Consider the following 16,907-nt stretch of genomic DNA (forward strand, 5'->3'; position numbering starts at 1 on the left):
TCTTTCTGCACACACCGCCGACCCCTTACTAGGCGTTCTCTGCCTCTATGCCTGTGACAACTCTTTGTCACATTCAAGAAAGTATAATTAGTGTGGTTCTCACATAAGAATGTTAAACCCCTAATGGTGTCTGGAAATGGATTTTTTTGTCATATGGTGTGGGTGGATGTTGGCATTTAGTAGGTGAGACCCAAGGATGCTAAATGTACTGCAATGTGTAGGACTGTCAACTCCAAAATATCATAGCTTTCACATTGAGCAGCACTGAGCTAAGAGCTTAACACAGGCATTTAAATTATTTTTTTATTGAGACAGGAACTCACTTTGCTCTGTCACCTGGGCTGGAGTCCAGGGGCAGGATCACAGCTCACTGCAGCTTTGACCTCTTGGCTCAAGTGATCCACCTCTGTCTCCTGAGTGGCTGGCACCACAGATGTGCACCACCACACCCAGATAATTTTATTTTTTATTTTTTGTAGAGACAGGGGCCTCATTACATTGCCTAGGCTGGTCTCAAACTCCTAGGCTCAACTGATCCTCCTGCCTTAGCCTCCCAAAGACTGGGATTTATAGGGGTGAGCCACCACACTCAGTGACACATTTTAATAGAAGGCTAATATATGGTTTGAAAATCAAGTGATAATAAATAGTTAACATACACTGAGCCTTTCCTATGTATGATACTGGATATACAGTTTTATATGGATTATCTCATTTGATGCTTGCCACAAACTGATTTTACTATTGAAGAAGCAGAGGCACAGAGAAGTTAAGAAACTTGCTCAAGGTCACAGAGCTAATAAAATGTGGAGGCTAGAAGCCTAGATTCAAACTCACATCCTATGTTTCAATCATCATCCTGAGGCAAGAGAAAAGCCTCTCTTCATGTTGGATCTCCATTTACAGCTATAAAATAAAAGGAGATATTCTGGGTGCAGAGAGACTTATTGGAAACATAAAAATCATAGCTATTTGGTAGCTGCCAATTCACAAGCTCAATCTGGGAGCAGAGAAAGAACTTATCTTCTAAGTGGAAGTGGAAAGAGGATTTGGGATTAAAAGACAGAGTCCAGGGAATTCAGTCCTTTGTAACCTTTTTTCTCTCTGATTCTTTTGTGTTTCCATGAGCTCCTATTGAACTTTGGTGGATCCCAGAGAAAAGTGGTGAACTCCAATCCAGGTCTGCTGAGTGACCAGTGTAACCGCCTTACTACTTCCTAGATTTAGGCATGCACGAGGTTGGGATGCTGCAGGTGACATCAGGGCTGTAAACTGACATTCTGCCTCAGTAGGCCTTGTATGTGTACATTTTAAGAAAATATTGATGAAATAATTGGGGTTCTCTTTCCTTTCCTCCCCCTCCTCAGTTCTGATCCATATCAAAGTAGGAGATAAGAAGGGGTCCTTGGTAAGATGGGGAAGGGGGAGGATAAGCGTGTGCAAGAGAGCAAGGGAAAGAAAGAAGACAAAGAGCATACTCTGTAGTTTTGGTATAAGGGGAGCTATATATATTTCAGTATAAGAACATTTGCTTATCTTCTGGAGGTTTCTCTCTAATACTAGATTGGGAATGGGGAGATTTATCTTCAACCCCTCCTGAGACATTTAGGACCCAAAGTACTTTATGGGATCAACTGATTGACTGAGGACCTGAATTAATGGTTGAGAAAAAGAAGCAGAATCCCGGAGGGAAGGTATAGGCAAAGAAAGCTAAGGGAACCACAGAGGGGAAAGAGGTGGGAAGATAAAGAGGGAGAACGACCAGAGTAAAGGGGCTCCTCCACATGGGGTGAGAGGAAAGTGGCGGAGATGAAGAAAGGGGGAGCTGCCTGGGAGAGCCCTCTGTGAGCTGGGTCCTCTCTGGGAACGAAACATCCTGTTCTCCCTTGCCCCATATTAGGGGCCCAGCCTCCACAACAACTGTGAGGACACACAAATGCACACACACACATACCTATAAGAAAAAATGCAAGGGTAAACACTACAATGATTCTTCCTAAAGTACTTTTTTTTATAGGCAGTAGGATTTGTTATTGATATTTTCCCATTTTTTGGTCATATGTCTTTTCTGTTTTTCTACAATGTACACAGTTTACCTGTAAATTTAGAAAAGGAAGTATTTTAATATTGCTACTCCATAGTGATGGAAGATAGATTAATGGAATATATGCTGGGAAGAAAAGCCTCTGAAAAACCTTTTTTTTCCAGGGACAATTCTTTCAAAGGCAATGGGAAAATTTGAACATGTGCTCCAGGATCCCAATCTGAGTCCCTTATGTGGGGTATGACACAGAGAGACTGTGCTAACGGGAACACTGGACACTCACTGTTTTACTTGCCTATTGTTTTTGTGATCAGAGAATACAGCAATTGCTGAATGAGAATCAAGGCCTTATATAATATTCATACCACATGCACCAAAAATATAGGTGTTCATCTATATTTTAAAAACTGAATTTTTTTCTACCTCTGAATCAGAGCCTGGAATAGAAAATGTTTCTTTAATATAGGTTACATTAGTTAATGGAATATCTTTTCCCATTGGGGAAAACACCATACCAAGCAGTAACACCAGCAAAATTGCCTTACTATGTCATGTTTTGATACAGAAGAATTTGGAAAAAAATCTAAATATAGCAGACACATGCAACTTGAAACTCAAGCACCATTTTAAAAACCCTTCTCTGCAGTTAACTAAAATTGATCTTCCTAACAAGAGCTAAAAATAGCAGGAGGAAAAAAAAGAAGAGACAATGACTTTTCATATCGCTCCCTGCAGGCATTTTCAGTGACAATGAACATGACCTTCCAGAGCCATCTTAGAGAGCAGAATAAAGGCTGGCATTTTGCTTCCCACCTCTGATTTCCTGTCTAGTTAGTGCCACGTGCGTCTCTATTTTACCATTTTCTGCTGATTGGTGGAGATAAGCTATTTTGCCAGGCTGGGTTTTTATTTTTTCCTATTTTGTTTTACATCAGAAAAGAACCTGGCACTGTACTGCTTCTGGAGTCAGGAACAACAGATATTTCAAAATAAATATTCAACTCATAATTCTCCTCAAGGTCAGAGCCCATCTTATTCTGTCTAGGTCACTGTTAAACTGATGGGCTTCTACACATTCCCCAAGGGACTAATAGAAACACACAAGGATTGTGTTTTATAGAGACAATAACTGCCCCTTAAACAAAGCAGAGGAAGGCAAATTTTGATCTGCACGTCCTGCTGGACACAAGAAAAAAGCATGAAATGTACCGTAAAGAATTGATGCAGTAGTGTGTTTTAGTGGGTGCCAAAAAGTAGAGAAATAAAATGTGAGGGAACGAAAGGCATAAGTTGTTTTGTATTCTTAAATTTCTCCTTTACAGCAATCTTAAATTTCTTCTAGAGAAAAATGTTTCACTTCCCAGGGCAAGGGTGCTGGCTCAACCAATCTTTTACTCTTCTTGCCAGTGGCAGAGGACATATTTTAATTTAGTAGCTGTGTCGCCTTGGGCAAGTTACTTAACCACTCTGTGCCTCACATTCCCCAGCTGTATAATTGAGGACAATAATAATACCTGTTATTGCCTGTGAACATTAAATAATATTGTAAGGTATTTAGAACAGTGCCTGGCACATGGTAAGTAATTTATCTTCATCCCCACATAATTTTAAGTCATTTTTATTTATTTATTTTCTAATGTATAATACCTATTTTGCTTACTTTCTGGATCAAAGATAGAATGGTCATGGGGACAATGATTAAGGATGTTTAAAATTATGCCTCTCATAATTTTCGGAATATAAACTTGCTCTTGGTATAATAAACGGAACTGAGAGACACTTCTTGAATATAACGTGGCCCTCATCTCCTGTCGCAACATCTTAAATATTTCAAAGGATTTCAATAGGCACCCACAGATTTGGGTCTGATCATGGTTCCATTATAACTGCACTGCTTTCTTTATGTTTGTTTCTAGGACCACTCTAGAAGTTTTCAGGAATTGGACTTGGCCCTCTCTGAGAGATCACCAATATTCCTCCTTAAAGAACTACAGACTGTTTTGCCCCTTGCTTGTCTGAGATGAGGCCTGGATCCCCACTGTTTCATTTGTTCTCCATGAAAGGGTCCTAATAAACTGTGTCATTGCCTCTGGGGGCAGCCAGTCAGTTGACTTAGCCTGAGTCCCATCTCACTCTGGATCCCTGCTCCATAACGTTCTTTCTTTAGACTGACTTTTTCCCAGCAGCTTTAAATGCCTACATACCTTCTCAATCACTCTGCTCTACCAATTAAACACTGTTCATCATTCCTCTAATGCAAAACTCCATTCCTTTGATCATTTGAGTTGCTTTTCTCTGCTCCCATTCTAATTTGTTTCTGTACTTCTAGAACTGAGGTAGTCATTCTTTAACATGCAATTAGTTATAATTTGTTACTGAAATGATTCTGCCAAAGGATTAAAACTAAATTTTACTAAATCACTTTTTTAAAAATGAAAATGCTAGAAGTCCTCTAATTATAGAAAACATTAATTTAATGCTTTCCGACTGAGTCTGGCTAAAGCTATAAGAAAGCAACAATTTGTCATTAAAGAAACTATCTCTAGGCAGGCTAATAGCTCTGGTCTATTCCTTCGTTCATTCACGCATTCATTCCTCCAATATTTATTGAGCATCCACTATGTGCCAGGTAGTTTCAGGTGCTGGGAATACCAAAATGAATGAAACATGCATTCTTTCCCTCAGTAAGAAGAGAAGATAGTAAGTTGAATGATAGAAAATTACCATAAGGAAAAGTGAATATTTGTGCAAAGTGACAGGAGGAGACTGAAGGAGCAACCTCTTGCCTTGGCACCTGGTTGGGAAGGGGGCAGAGACGCGATGTGGGGGAGGATGCCATGGGGAGGAGGAAGGGTGTGGCCCTGCTCCCTGATTGTTACAGCTGAAACAACCTTTAATTTAACGTCTGATATTTTCAACTCAATTGTTGGACACAAATCATGCATGTGTGTGGCTGAGGAAGCTTCAAGGACATAGAAAAGGGATAAATGGATAACCAAATAAAGACAAACACTCCCAAATTGCTGGCAAGGAATGGAGAGAAACATATCCTAGAAAATACATCCAGATTGCAGCTGTTCCATGGACACAATATCAGTCATACTTAAAAATCAGGAAACTCTCAATATTTGCTCTTGTACCAAATGCACAAGTCTCCATTTGCACATTTACCAGACACTAGGTTAGGCTTTCTGGAAGTTTAGATTGGTGTTTGTTAGAAATAATTCTTGAGGCCTAGCGCGGTGGCTCACGTCTGGAATCCCAGCACTTTGGGAGACTGAGGCGGGTGGATCACGAGGTCAGGAGTTTGAGACCAGCCTGGTCAACATGGTGAAACCCCGTCTGTACTAAAAAATATAAAAATTAGCCAGGTGTGGTAGCATGCGCCTGTAGTCCCAGCTGCTCAGGAAGCTGAGGCAGGAGAATTGCTTGAACCCGGGAGGAGGAGGTTGCAGTCAGCCGATATTGTGCCACTGCACTCCAGCCTGGGTGACAGGGTAAGATTCTGTCTCAAAAAAAAAAAAAAAAAAAAAAAAAACAAGAAATAATTCTTGATTCAGGGTTAAAAACAAATAAATGTTTGCCAGAGTTGGAGCAGAGCAGGCCTGAAGTCAGCCAAGCCAACCAGTATCCTTAATAGAAGACCAGCTGGTGGAGTGTGAAGTTTACTCTCTGGAGTCAGAAGCGCCAGGGTTTGAAATCTGACGATGTCACCAACCAGCTGTGACACCTTGGGAAAGTTCATGCTTCTTTCTACAGCCTCGTTTCCAAATCCATAAAATGGAGATAATAATAGGTCCTATCTCTGTGTTTATCACAAAGCAGGGCCCTTCAAAAATGGTAGATGGTACATTTATTGTGATAAAAGAAGGTGGGTGCTATAGATTAGCTGTAACATTAAGGTAAAAGGCGTGTATTTTTAACATTATTGATAAGTTATTTACCACTCCGAGCTCCCCATCCCCCATCGCCAACTGCTTTTTTTTTTCTCTGCCTCTTTAAGACCATTTCCTTCCTCCCTCTTTCTTTCCTTCCTCTTCTGTGTCAGGCTCTGTGAGCGTCCCTTCCGGGGCCTAATTTCCATCCCATCTGTGCCTTCTGCCTCCATCAGTCCCAAGTCACATTTGTCCCTGTCTGTGCCTTCCAGAGCCTGGACTCAGCTGGGTCAGCCAGTAAGGGTGTCTGGAACTTGCCCCTAGCTTTTTCTGCATCAATCTTTGTGAATGCTGACAACAACTAATGTTCTTTCACATTCTTGATAAAAATGATTTGAATTTTACTGGATGATCAGCTCCACATGAGTGAGCTGGAGTCCAGCTGGGGTGTGATGGTTAGAAAGTCTGACATAGCCTGAGCCTCCTTTCTAAATAGTGAAGTAGGAAGAGCACAGCATTGGAAGCTCTGGCACTTTCATTGTCAAATCAGCTCCCTGCTTCGCTCTGGGCCTTAGTTTCCTTTTCTGTAAAATCCAGGTCAGACTCCTAGGTCCTCTAGCCAAGACCTTAGTGATTCTATAAAGAGCTCTGTTTGCTGACATTCAAAACACCTCTACAAAGTGTTCAAGTGTGTCCTTGTCAATATCTGTGCATAGGAGTCAAACTGGCAGCTTCAAGGACCTTGGCTGAAATTGGTCCATTTGGATATGTGTGCTTGTTTCTGCAATGTCCTGAATGACTGTGGGAAAGGGCTTCACAAGGCTTCATGTGAGTAGACTCAATTTACTTTATACACTGTGCAGTGTTTAAGCATATCACACATGTGGCTCTCTGAAGGGGGAGTGTCTAAGATCAGGATCCTGGATGTGAACCAGACGTTTAATGAAATCATATTTCACTAACATCTCTCTTATTATTATATTGCTTCTTTCATCAGCACATGTTAGTTAGACATACCTACTGCTTCTTGAAGGTAAAACTTATGGCCATTTTAAAGGGCCTGAGAAGCTGAGTGATGTGATGGTGATTACAAAGAAACCTCCAGTGAGCTTGCTCTTGAAAGTTCTATAATTTAACTTTCAGGCCACACATGCAATAGCTGGCAATCTTCTTGCAAGAAGTGCTTATTAATCAGATCAGCATCATCTTAATCTAGGTACCTGGTAAGATGACCAGCTTTTCTTGGTTTGCCTGGGAATTTTCTGATTTTAGCAGCGAAGGTCCTGTGGCCAAGGGACTCCTTAGTCCTGGAGAAACCAGGACAGTTGGTCACCATAATTCCTAGGGTTCTCAGGTTTTGGCGTATACAAGGATCAACAGATGTGATTATTAAAACTGCAGATTTCGGGGGTGGGCGACTCTGGGCCACATGTTTTCCTGCTACATTAAGAAATGCTGGTAAGAACTTATAAGTTGACTATTCTTGGTACTTGGCATTTAGCTACCAGTGGTTCTTGAACTTATCTGCATATTAGAATCAGTGGGGGAGCTTTTAAAATGTACTGATACCTGAACTTTACCCACATCAAATTAGAATCTCTTGGGGTGGGGTCAGGCATTCAGATTCTATTTTTAAAGCTCCTTCCTATCCCAAGATAACCAGCAGTAGACAGAGCAGACATAATGGCCATTAGTTACCACTCAATTCACAGTGCTAAAAATCTCAGCTGCCACCTGGTTTCAGCCCCTTCAATTTCTATTATTTCCTCTCCTAATATAACACAGAAAAAAATACTTTGGGGTGCAAGGTGTCATCATCTGCTGAAATTGAGGGCAGTATCACTTCTAACTACAAAGCCTAAAGAAACTTTTGGACAAGTGCATAGAGATGTACAAGAATGTTAACTGTTACTTTGATTGTAATAGCAAAAAACCTGGAAATAATCTAAATGTCCATCAACAGGAGAGTGGCTAAATAAAGTGTGGTGGTAGATTCATATTTTAGAATGCTATACTGCATGAGAATGGGTGAATCAGAGCTACATATGCCAACATCAGAACAAAGTGACTAAGAATTTTTTAAAGTTAGAGGCTGCTGTGACTGACTTCTTAGGAACTTGGAGGTTCACTTTGGCAGGCAGGTTTTCTTGTAACAGGGGGTTCCTGAGTGTGTACTAGCACTGTGACAGCAATAAAACTGGGTTGCACAGCATAGATGCCTCCTTTCAGCTGGTAGGGTTCATTTTGTCTGTTCTGAGGAAACAATTTCCTCCTGGGATAGATTTAAATCCCACAAGAATTAGGTAGTGCTGTTGGATCTTAAAATATCTGCATTGCAATCCAGAAGCCTCACGGACTTGACACCATTTTAGTACAGGTTCCTGAGTTGCTTTTTGAACAGGTGCAAAGTCTGATGCTGCATTCTCATCCATCATTCCCTCTCATTGTCCACACAGAGGAATAAATCTATTACAAATGCAGATGTTACTGTGAACCCAGGATCTCAAGGTTGTTAATCTCATTTGGCTTTTCTAGGTTGCTGACAAATGTTTATTTTTAAAATGGACCGCAAAGCTTACCTGGTCCTAGTTTGGCCACAGCATAGAGGAGGTCATAGTTGAGGACTGGCGTGGCATCGTTGATGGGCTGCCAGCCAACAGGTGGGGAGGAAGGGGGCGAGATGAGAAACTGTTTGGCAGGCTGGGGTGGAGCCAAGTGCAGTTTGTCTCCATCTGTCTCTGGAGTCTGAACCTTTCAAATAGAGTAGAGATGAAGAAACTTATTCATCATGGCTTCAGATGTGTCATGTTGGCACATTAAAATGTGGGTTTAGTTTCAGCCTGCGACAAATGAACCGATGAACCCGACCGTAATAATAATTACCAATTACCACATACCATGTGCTCAATTGCCTTATTTAATCCTGAAAATAGTGGATCTCAACCTTTACTGTACATCAGAATCACCTGCAGTCCTTACTAAAACACAGATTGCTGAGCCCTATCCCCTACATTTCTGATTCAGGAGGCCTGGGATGGGGCCTGAGGGTTTGTATTTCTAATAGATCCCCAGGCTATGGTGATGCTGCCAGTCCACTGTCCCACCACGCACCTGCCAAATGTTTCCTTCTCTCCTTCTCTCTTTTCCTCCTTCCTTCCTTCCTTGGTGAAATTCACATAACATAAAATTAACCACTTGAAAGTGAACAGTTCAGTGGCAGTTAGTACATTCCTAACCTGCAGCAACCACTTCTATCCAGATCCAAGCTCTTTTCATCACCTTAAAGGAACTCCTCTGCCTATTGCTACCAGTACTACCATTACCAGTTACTACCATTCCTGTCTCCCACTGGTCACTGGCAACCACCATGCTGTTTTCTGTCTCTATAGATTTACCTGTTCTTGATATGTCCTATAAGTAGAATCACAGAATATGTGACCTTTTGTGTCTGGCTTCTTTCCCTTAGTATAATGTTTTCAAGGTTCATCTACATTGTAGCATTTATCAGTATTTTAGTCCTTTTTATGGATGAATAATATTCCATCATATGGACATACTATAATTTGCTAATCCATTCATCCATTGATGGACATTTGAATGGTTTCCACCTTTTGTCTATTGTGAATAGTGCTGTTGTGAACGTGTGTGTACATATATTTGTTTGAGTACCTGTTTTAAATACCTAGGAGTCTAATTGCTGGGCCAGATGGTAATTCAATGCTTAACATTTTAAGGAACTGAGTGAGATTTTAAAGACAAGGAAACTGAGGTTTGTCCACATCACACACATTAGAATAGCAATGATGGAATTTGAACATGGATGCAGGGCCAATGTCTGTGTTCTTTTCACTGTGCCATCTCTGTAGAATCTGAAGGTGGAAACCATACTTACAGATCACTTAAGAGATGGATCAAGGTATCTAGTGATGAGGTGAGGGCACTAATGGAACATGATGGATATTGATTTCTATTGCTGTGAACTTCATAAGCATTGCCAAGAATTACTCATTTCGTTTTGGAAGAGCTAGAATTGATTTTTGGATGAAACAAATTAATTTCCATATATTTGTAACCTTTTCTCATAAATATGAATCATTGAAAAGTTATACATTCCACTAAAGCTGTCATATAATTTAAGTTTTAATTATAACCCTGATAGGAAGGTTAGGAATAGCTGTGATTACGTCATTCTTATTGTAACTACTAGCGGGCATTTATTGTGTATTTGCCAAATATTAGGCACTTAAACACACAATAATTCATGCAATCCTCATAACAGTATGGGGTGTAGATCTTGATCATCCACACTTTACAGATGAGAATAAGGAGCCCCAGTGAGGTTATGTAACTTGCTCTGGTAGGCAGCTCTCAGAGCCTGTTTTCTAAGCCACTAAGCTGTTTCTGTCTGGAAATCATGATGTGGGTCTATTTCTCAGTGAATTAATTTATAGACTACCAGCCAATCTGAAAATAGAAAGGGCTTCATTTACATTTTAAAATGGTAAAAAATAATGTAGGGCAAAAAGAATAACTTTGGTAAACAATTACCTTACCTGTGCAAAGTAGAGCTTTAATTTTTTCCCTCTGAATTGGGTTTCATGAAGCTCTATCCTAGCTCGGGCTGCAGATTTAGGATTGCTGAAGTTTATACGGACACGTCTGAAACTCTTAAATAGCTGGAACGTCACACAGTCATCATAAGTCCGAAACAGTCCCTCAAATTTTTCCTGATAAAAACAAACACAGAGGAAAATCCATTGGCCATGGGTCTCGTATGATGTCATATCTGATAAAAACAAACAACTAAATAAATAGGTTGTTAATAACATACGGTTTAAATAGAACACCAGTAATGTATTTTTTTCATCTGTAGATCTGTTGCCAGGTGCAAAACATGCCTGAATGATTTATAATCTTGGTCCAAGGTTCTCTAGAGGACCAGTGACTAGCATTCAAAGTATATGAAACAAATGGGAAATTACACAAAATGTTGAGTATTTCTGTAGAGGAGAGGGATCATAATGATCATTAGATTCTCAGAGAAGATCTCCAAAATACTGGAGCTACTGAGTAAAGCATATGGTAAATATTGTGATTACCAATCTTGGGGGCACTTTTCTTTTTCTTTCTTTCTTTTTTTTTTTTTTTTGAGACAGAGTCTTGCTCTGTTGCCCATGCTGGAGTGCAGTGGCATGATCTTGGCTCACTGCAACCTCCACCTCCTGGATTCAAGTGATTCTCCTGCCTCAGCCTCCTGAGTAGCTGGGATTACAGGCATGTGCCACCACACCCAGCTAATTTTTGTATTTTTTAGTAGAGATGGGGTTTCACCATGCTAGCCAGGCTGGTCTCTAACTCCGGACCTCAAGTGATCCACCTGTCTCAGCCTCCCAAAGTGCTGAGATTACAGGCATGAGCCACCATGCCAGGCCTAGGGAGGGGTGGGCACTTTTCTTGCCTAAAAATATGGGATCCACTCCACCCAGTTTCCTAGTCAGGCAGTACCATTTGATTAGTCCTGGTCAATGAAATACGTGTAGAGTGCAGAAGAAAGCCCTCGAGTAATTTTTCAGTTTATTTCTCTGCAGAGGCCGTGTGTTTCAAAAGCTACAGCTGTCAGAAACAGGATTCTCTTCACTCTGGGTCCCTGAGTGGCTGTATGAAGCAGAAATAGTTTTCTCCCGAATCCAACCCCATTCTATAGCCAACTCTGCCTTAGCAAGGAAAAAAAATCTCTATTGCATTAAATCACTGAGATTTGAGAATTATTTTATTCCTACAGCATAACCAAGCTATCACAATACAAAGCAGTAATTAAAAACTTTAGACTCAATACACAATTTCAATTCAACTGAGTAAGTATCTATTAAATGCTTACTTTGTATGAGGCATGGTCTTTCTCAAGACTTTAAGAGGATACAGAGATGAGTATCACATTGTTCTGACCCTCAACCATCTAACAATCTAACATGTGAAGCAGATACACACAAGTAAGAGGACACCCAGAACACTGCAGAAAGGCATAACAGAAAACTAGAGAATTAAAAAAGAAAAAAATATATAGGCATTATGTTAATACCATCTGTCTGATCTGTCTGGTTCCTCTTAGCCATAAAAATATCCTTATTATAAGAAAACTAGTATATGTTATAAGCTAGTGTGTTCTTAATAGAGAAACTGCCACTAAGGAAATTATATATATAACCAACCTGATTCTTTTATTTCAACAGTAAAAGGTAATTTCTCATAACAGTGAGTACAAGTAAGGATGGAGATGCATGAAATATTAATACCGCAAGATTCATAGAATTTTAACTAGGAATGGACTTAAGAGATGATGAACTCAACCTTTTCCTCCTCACCTCCATCATTTTACGAGTCAGAACCCTGAGATCTGAAAAGATAAGGACTTACCCATGGGCACATGGACAGTCAGTAGCAGAGCCAGGACCAGGCCAAAGTCCTTGTGACCCTGACTAGAGAGATACTGTCGACTCGATAAAGAATTATACTGTCAGGTTGATAGGAGGAGATGCTTATTTTAATAAGACCATTTATATTTAATTAGATCACATCTAAGAGAATCAACATAGTGAGGTGGGGTTGTAAAAACACTGACTTCTGAGGCTCCACAGGAAGAGTAACTCAAATGTCAGGGAAGGTCTTCCTGCCTCTTGGGCATCCAGATCAACTTGTATCAGACCTTCAAGCCCATGTTGGTGATGATTCCATACCCTGCTGCCCATTTCTGAGAATCCCCAGGCTGCAGTTCCCCCTCCTATCTTTGACTCCTTTGTCTGCCCACACTCTTCTCTTTTATACCAGTCCAAGGACCCCAAAGAATACAATAAAAGCTTTTGCTTTTTTTTTATGACATTTGTGGAGATTTGAGGGGTTCTTTCTCGCATTTTCAGTTTTTTCTTATACTCCTTTTCCCATCACGAACAAAACAAGAATTTTTCCTTGTCTTATGCAGAGCAGGCTTTTTGTCTCCCTTCATCTCTTAAGCCTTGGGATCAGCCAACTCCCAGACTCAGGGCTTCAGCTACCACTCCAAGTAGTCTCATTACGGAATTCTGTCCCAACAATACTGTGTTTTCCTGAGCAGGAATACTGATAACTAAAATGCATTCTGTTTCCTCACAATGAGAGTACTCTGAACTGGTCAAGTCACAGCTGGTAGTTTGATTAGTTTGGGAAGTTTTCAGGAATAGGAGAATTAAGAGATTAAAAACTCTTGTTTCTATATAGAGTATAGTATTTTTTTAAGGACAGAATCCTTGGGTCTTCTTTGTGGCTGGTATGTTTTTCCATTTCCAGGGTGGGAGTTTCACCTTCTCATCACCTCTCCAATGCCTAAGCTTGGGCCATTAAGGCTAGCTTTTGAAAGCGAGGTGCTTTTTCCTTTGAGTCTAATTCCTTCCTTTTCATTTCATATTTCATTTTTATGCTTCACATCTCAGTTTATCAGAGCGGTTTGGCCTCAAGAGACTGCATGAGGAGCAAAGAATCAAGGACTCCAGGTTTTAGGCTTAGAGGGTGCTGACAATGTGCTACCTCCTTGATGAGGCATTGGCAGACATCGAGAACATCTTGTTCCCACTGATCCTCAATAGAAGGCTCCAGGCACCAACTCCCACCAAGTTAGAATTGGCCGTTGACGTGAAACTCTGATATTCCTTGTTTTGGGCTTAGGCTGAAAAACAAAAGGAGATCTTGCACCAAACCTGGGGTGTAGCCCAGAGCTCAGGGACCAGGTTTTTCACTGGATTATATGGGGCTTAAAGTCCACAATGATGATAATAATAAACAGCTAACATTTACTCAGCATGTCCTCTCTTTTCAGGCCTTTTGGGACCTTTATTTGTAGGGGTGACAGTTGTCCAAGAATAGGGACTTGCTAGCCTTCTCTATTTTTGTTTCCATTGGTGACATTACACACATATCATTTGCTGAGGCAACAAGATACCAGACCAAATTAGTTAGAGGCAGATCCAGCACAATAAAGCCACCAGATGTACACTGAGGCAAAACAGTGTCACCAAAAGCACTAGCTGTAGGAATTCTCCACCTGCCATTACAGAAAATCTTCTGTGGTCTTGATGTGCAGGTTCTCACCAGGGACACAATAATATTTTGTTGTCCTCTGGCTCCCATTTTTCTCCAGTTGTGTTGCCCAACAAATCCAATAAATTATTAATTTCTCCTCGATCGTTAGTTCTCTTTGTAGCATCCTGTTTGAATAAAGTTCCACAGCAGCGATCTCAAGCTCTTTGGTTTCAGGACCTCTTTACACTCTTAACAATTATTGAGGATCCTAAAGAATTTTTGTAAATGTGGGTTTTATTTAACAATGTTTATTGAACTAGAAATTACAACTGAGAAACTTGAAAATATTTATATATAAATCTATTTAAAAGTAATAATAATAAGCCCTTTGTTTGTTAACATAAACTTTTTAATGAAAAATAACTGTTTTCCAAAAGAAGAAAAAGTTTAATGAGAAGATTGACATTGTTTTACATTTTTGCAAACCTATTTAATTTCCACATTAATAGAAGACACCTGGATCTCATATCTGCTTCTGCATTCAATCTGTTGCACCAAGTTGTTTTGACTGAAGGGTATGAAGAAAAACTGGCCTCATCCAAATATGCGGTTGGAAAAGGGTGGAGTATTTTAACAGCCCTTCAAATAATTGTGAGTATTCTTCATTGATATCTCATCAAAACTCAATAACTAGTAGTTTCTTAAAGTGTACTGCATAATCACATAATTTTATATGATTTTATTAAGATCCATTTATCTATTTTTCACTTTGAATAAATTTTAACCCATGCAATGATTTCATAATAGTGTACATTAATCATTTAGACAATATTGGTTCCCTGAGTTATATAACTTTTCCAACTTGACCAATTTCAATACAGTGTTAAAAATCACATTCATTAATACTATAGTTTGGTGCAAAAGTAATTGTGATTTTTGCCATTACTTTTAATCTATCTACCATCTATCTTATTCAAAAGCTGTGGAATTCACATTGGTGGATACAAGTTTTCCAAAATTTTAATTTTTGCTTGAAAGCTCATTCTTTATTATTGGGCAACACACACTTTCAGTTATTTTTCTTATAGTAGCAGATTCATTTCATTCATTTTTGAGAAATTGTCTGCCAAATACCAAAGTGTCCATAACTATACTTTGCCTGTCAGTTGTTTCTTCAAGTAAAAATGGTGTTCCATGAGAAAAGTACCAAGGGCAGCTTAGGACAGCTTAGAATGTTTCCTCCAGTCAAACATTGTATTTCTGGATGTCACAGAAGTGCTTCTCATGTGTACTTTCCATTTTTTTACTCAGAATATTACAAAGGTGTGTGCTTAAGGTTAAAGGGTTAAAAAAATGAATAAAACTTACTGCCTTATCAAGGACATTTCTAAGTAAAATTGGCATTTTCTTTTTCTGCTTTTTTTCTTTTTTCTTTTTTTAACTGTGAGTGTGTGGCTGTGATGATGAATAGAAATACAGTCATGCACTGCATAATGAAGTTTTGGTCAACAATGGACTGCATATCTGACTGTGGTCCCACAAGATTATAATACCATATTTTTACCATACCTTTTCTATGATTAGATATATTGAGATATACAAATACTTATGTGTAAAAATTGCCTACCGAATTCAGTATAGTAATATGCTGTACAGGTTTGTAGCCTAGGAACAATAGGCTGTACCATAGAGCTTGGATGTGTAGTAGGCTTTACCATCTAGATTTGTGTAAATACACTCTATCATGTTCACACAACGAAATCACCTAAGGACACATTTCTCAGAACATCTTCCTGAGGTTAAGCGACACATGACTGTACTGCTAGCACAATTTGGTGGCACTGCACTGATTCATGCTAAAGTACCAGCAGTTTTAACTACCATTGCTTTTGCACCATGGGTATAAATGTCAACACAATTTAAAAGGTAAATGATACCTTTGTATTACTAAGAAAATAGTTTTGACAACATAGGAACTGGTTTTGGGATCCCTCATGAGTCTATAAACCACACACTGAACACTGCTGTACAACAGGATCTCAGAAGTAAGGATCCAGTTGGCTTGAGGAAAGACAGGAGGTATAGTGAGACCCTTAAGTGTACAACATAATGGTCAGAAAAGAGCTGCCCTTCAAGGAAGTGTGATAATACTAGTATTGAATGCTGCAGGAAAGTCGAATAGGGTGAAGATGGAGATGACACCACTGGATTTGACAAATGGGCTGATGCTGATGACCTTACTGAGAGAGCTATTTGAACAGATGTGTAATAGATTAATTACAGATGGAGGAGTGAAGGGCAGAGAAAAAGCTGGAAAAAGAGTTTGGCAATGAAAACCAGGGAGCTGGGCTAACTATGTGGGAAGTCACGGTCACAAGCAGATTTTTGGTAGTGTGGGGAAACATTTATTGGCTGAAGAAATGAAACTAACAAAGAGGGAGAGAGAAGAAATAGTAAGGATATGTTGAAGTCTGAACCCCAGGACCTCAGAACATGACCTTGTTTGGAAATAGGGTCATCAAAGATGTAATTAGTTAAAAAAATGTCATACTGAAGTGGTATGGGACCCTAATCTAAGTTGACTAGTGTCCTTATAAGAAAGCCATGTGAAGACAGAGAAACATAGGGAGAGTGTCCTGTGAAGACAGTGGAGTGAAGTGGCACCTCTGCAAGCCAAGGAATGCTAAATATTGCTAGCAAACCACCAGAAGCTAGGAAGAAGCAAAAAAAGATTCTCCTATGGGATCCAGAGGTATCACAGCACTGCTGACACCTTGGCTTTGGACTTTAGCCTTCAGAATTGTATGGTAATAAATTTTTATTGTTTTAAGCCACTCAGTTTGTGGCACTTGGTTACAACAGCCCCAGGAAACAAATATAGGCAGCATTGCAGACCTACAGAACCAGATGACTCTGGGAAGAATACAGAGCACCTAATA

The 16,907-nt window shown here is 39.7% G+C and overlaps 2 protein-coding genes across 11 annotated transcripts in view; one reads left to right on the top strand and one right to left on the bottom strand.

Moving 5' to 3' along the window:
• ENPP4 (ectonucleotide pyrophosphatase/phosphodiesterase 4) overlaps window positions 1-16,907 on the top strand; it is a 138,805-nt gene that overhangs the window by 109,867 nt on the left and 12,031 nt on the right. For 2 of the 6 annotated variants that reach the window (XM_054685872.2, XM_024357235.3), the window contains exon 5: window positions 14,478-14,619. In XM_054685872.2, the coding sequence (XP_054541847.1) occupies window positions 14,478-14,619 (142 nt within the window). Of the gene's footprint in view, window positions 1-3,960; window positions 4,303-14,477; window positions 14,620-16,907 lie in introns of those variants that run through there. The other 4 variants (XR_010158031.1, XR_010158030.1, XM_024357236.3 and 1 more) reach the window with 4 other exon arrangements.
• The window catches only part of RCAN2 (regulator of calcineurin 2), a 272,477-nt gene that overhangs the window by 17,509 nt on the left and 238,061 nt on the right, over window positions 1-16,907 (bottom strand). For all 5 annotated transcript variants that reach the window (XM_009451342.4, XM_009451341.5, XM_009451343.4 and 2 more), the window contains 2 exon segments: window positions 10,473-10,646; window positions 8,499-8,670 (listed from right to left, as the gene is read on the bottom strand). In XM_009451342.4, the coding sequence (XP_009449617.1) occupies window positions 8,499-8,670; window positions 10,473-10,646 (346 nt within the window).

The sequence above is a fragment of the Pan troglodytes genome, chromosome 5, assembly GCF_028858775.2.
Source record: "Pan troglodytes isolate AG18354 chromosome 5, NHGRI_mPanTro3-v2.0_pri, whole genome shotgun sequence".
NCBI classification, from domain to species: Eukaryota; Metazoa; Chordata; class Mammalia; order Primates; family Hominidae; genus Pan; species Pan troglodytes.